Source organism: Sabethes cyaneus, chromosome 3, assembly GCF_943734655.1.
Source record: "Sabethes cyaneus chromosome 3, idSabCyanKW18_F2, whole genome shotgun sequence".
NCBI classification, from domain to species: Eukaryota; Metazoa; Arthropoda; class Insecta; order Diptera; family Culicidae; genus Sabethes; species Sabethes cyaneus.
Window position 1 is genome coordinate 5285087 of NC_071355.1, and position 3733 is coordinate 5288819.

General features: G+C 40.8%; 1 protein-coding gene across 1 annotated transcript; it reads right to left on the minus strand.

The window, feature by feature from the left end:
* Positions 1-829: 829 nt before the first annotated feature.
* LOC128743623 (sugar transporter SWEET1-like) lies at positions 830-1774 on the minus strand. The gene is made up of 4 exons (XM_053840235.1): positions 1560-1774; positions 1205-1490; positions 1023-1142; positions 830-963 (listed from the first exon to the last, which is right to left on the minus strand). The coding sequence occupies exons 1-4, from the start codon at positions 1727-1729 to the stop codon at positions 871-873; spliced, it is 669 nt and encodes a 222-aa protein (XP_053696210.1). The 5' UTR covers positions 1730-1774; the 3' UTR covers positions 830-870.
* Positions 1775-3733: the final 1959 nt, after the last annotated feature.

The window sequence follows — 3733 nt, forward strand, 5'->3', positions numbered from 1 at the left end:
TGTAATGTGAACATATTTTGCAGCTGCTTCAGTGATTCTATCTGTTTGTAGGGTAGTTGATCCATTAGTTGCGCCACTAAGCACGAGATAACTTCATTTTTCTTGTTTATTGAGGTATATGCCTCAATTAATGCTTGAGGGATATAAATTTATCAAATACAAGGTGCCTTGTGACAAAGGCAAGACAATTGCTTTCGTGGTACGAGAGGGTTTGTAAAGAAAAAATGAATTTTCCGATTCAATTATATTGTACCAACAGTTGCGCTAACGTTTCCTTATTTAATTTTGGTGTTCCTTTAATTGTGTTATTCCATATACATTGCTAGGTTGCTAAGTGAAAAAACATCGTACCAAAACTATGCGCTCCAACAGCGCATATAGTTGCGTTAGATTTTGGAAAATTGGCATTTTAGCAAATAATGCTAATTTTAAATGGTGTAGTCTAACTACCAATACTTCTAAGAACCTGTTTTATATGATGAACGTAATTGTTTTAGCTAAAATGTTACGGTGACGAAAATATGCATTAATAATGAATAGTAGCGCAACTATTGGTACTACCACAACTATTGGATCAACTACCCTAACTAATTATGTGGCATCATAATAATCCTTCCTCTATGTGGATCCGGAAATTTTAAATTCGTTACACTGGAAGTTCAAATCCGAATAACCTAACCCGTAATATCGAAGATAAGAATTTTAATTTTGCCAGCATACTGCAGAACTAGAAGTGTGAAAAAGAATACAGATTTTTTCAAAAAATCTATTCACAACCTGTACTAATGTGAAACATATTCTAATATAAATACTAACTAATGTACAAAATAATGTTTTATTTGAAGATGGTTGCCATTGGAAACCAAAGTGTCACTGCGCCTTTTTCTTCGAGTCCTTCGATGGGTAAATCACAAACAATGCCAATTGCACTGCACTCAGTGCAAGTGCCGTAAGGTTTTGCAGCTGTAATCAAAGTAGGAAATTTACTCTGCATCATTTAACAAACTGTGATTTTAACTTACAATCACAAATGTGTTGTTCAATATAATTCCATACAGAAGCCACATCGATCCGACTACGGTACCGGATAGAATCATTGCGAATGGTAGCCCCTCGGTGCTTTTCTTACGCATAATTTCCGGCTAAAAAAAAAGATCACCTTCATTTAACTGGTCATTATATCAATGTAACACAATAATCTCACAAGTCCAAACAGTGGTTGCGCAATCAGCATCAACATCAGTCCGGTGATGATCAAACCGAATCGATCCTCGACCAGAGCGGGGTCTTCCCACCGGGCATAAACCATCAGCGACGCAACCATCGCACCGGACATTCCCACCTGCTTCCAGAACTCGCCTCGGCTGGCTTTCGGTGTGTAGAGGTAGAAATATGCAGTATAAACGCAGCTGATCGCAAACCCCACCAAGTTTGCCCGCGTCATGGCCGGGTCACCCATCAGCAGGGCGTGCTGCAGAAAGAGAACGGTTCTGCGCGTTCCGCGCGTGTCGTCACAGAATGCAAGTCATGTTGTCAGGTATGAGTTACGCTATACTTACAGCCCACAGCCGCCGATGAATGGCATCGGTGAGAATCCGTCTGAGCTGCCCTTTAACCGGATGTCGTTGCACACGAAACATCCACTGAACATCTGCAACACGGTGACGATACCGGCCACATTACCGACCAGTTCCTTGTAAGGTTGCAGCGCCTCGGAAAGAGCGTCCATTGCGCAGCTAGCTGATGAAAATGACCTTGAACTCGACGCGCGAGATCTTCAGTGGCAAAGCGACGGTGAGGTACTAACATAAGCGAGCGGCTCGTTCGTAGATTTAAATCAACGCAACGACTGGCGCGCCGAGCAGCGGTTTTGTTATCATATCTTATTTCGCGATTGTCTCGTGTATTTCGTAGGCGAAAATAAGCATAGACACCCTTTGGACGATTCTCTCGTATCAACGCGTGTCTCGCGCTGGACGCAATTGAAATTTCAAAACCGATCGAATACAAATACCGTCAAACAGAGTGGTATTGAGATTATTCAGTTCCCAACAACTGAAAGATATTCGCAGTTCTTTTCACGGTAGTAGCTTATTCATAGTGGAAAAATGTGAATAGGTAACTGTATCGTTCACCTCGTTATCTATCGAAATGGATGACTTTTGAAAAATTGAAACTGCTCTGTCATCTGTCGCCTATACGTGGTTATTTGCTGACACTTCTAGATAACGGTTGATTATCGGACGATGCCAGACAAACCCTGTTTACTTATAGACCTTTTATTATGATATCCATTCTAGCGATGAAAAGCATATCTTCAGTGATATGCTGAAATTGGAACAAGGAAGAGTGTTTTCGGACATACTTTCTATTATTTTGATGTAGGACTACGTCTTTCAGGAAGGTAGCTGGTATAGGGGGTAATTCCAAAAAATCTTTGTCGAAAAGTGGCCAGGTTTAGAACGCTAATAGCTTAGTGGTTTCCCGATCAATTTTCAATATTCTTACACTAATAGATTAGAAAATCTTCTAAAAATTGGCCCAAATGAAGAAAAGTATGGATTCTTAATGTCGAACTATTGAAAAATTGAAAATAATAAACCAATGTTTCACCAGAATTCTCGCTTCGTGGTTGGTCGTTGGAAATGACGTCATCAAAGTGGAAATGGGGTTTCACGCTTCGGCTTATAATTCAGTCAATTTTCAATAGATTTCCAAGATATTTACACCAATTGATCGGAAAATCGATTTGGAAAATATTGAAAATATAGAAAACTATTGAATTATTTTCATATTTTTGCCTTCCCTCGTCAGTGCTTCCTTAGCACGGATGACAGAAATATATACGATATGAGCTATGGGGTTAAGCTTCCTTATGATTGTATTCAATTTACGCCCTAGAGTATCCGATCGAAAATTGTTGAGCTTCAGCCGTTGCTGCTTGCCCGGATAAGGCAACGAAGATATCCAAATTCACCAACTGAGACGCCAACAAGCCGAAGAATCCTTCGACTCATCCGCCAGTGAGCGATATGGTTTTGGCTGCTATGCCTTTTACTGCGCATCGTCAGTCGGTCAGCGGTTTTCGTTGGCGACACATCGGCAAGCAGCTAGTTTGCGACACATCGGACAGGCATCTTTCGGGTCACATCCGTGGCATAATTTTAGAGGTTGTATTTGAAACATTGTTTGCCTTTGCCTTACGGTGCGCGTCGTCACTCGTCAGTCGGTCAGCGGTTTTCGTTCGTTCGAATTATCGTCACTTGCAGCTGGCCATCCGCAACGACGAAGAGTTGAACAAATTGCTGTCCGGTGTCACCACTGCTCAGAGAAGTGTCTTTCCGAACATGCAAGCTGTTTTGTTGCTGCCTAAGAAGACGGAAAACAAGGTTTGAGGCTTAATTTTCAACATATCACGTCGGCAAATGCTCTTTGAGGGACGATACATAATGTGCATGAAGATTTGAGGAATTTTCGTTCACTGATTTTAATTCGGTTGATTTTAATTGTTCGCTTCTTATCAAATAATTTTAACCGATTACCTCTCGCGCTTCTGTTCGCTTGTTGCTGCTGGTTGAGTTAGTCGTCTCGGAAGGTACCAAAACAGCCAACAAATATACCAGCTTCAAGTAAATGTGTTCGGTCAAGCTCAAAATGCATAAAACCATGGATTTAATAAAATGAAATAGTTTTAGTAACATCTTTTGCACCTTCATATGAACAAATTCGTTCT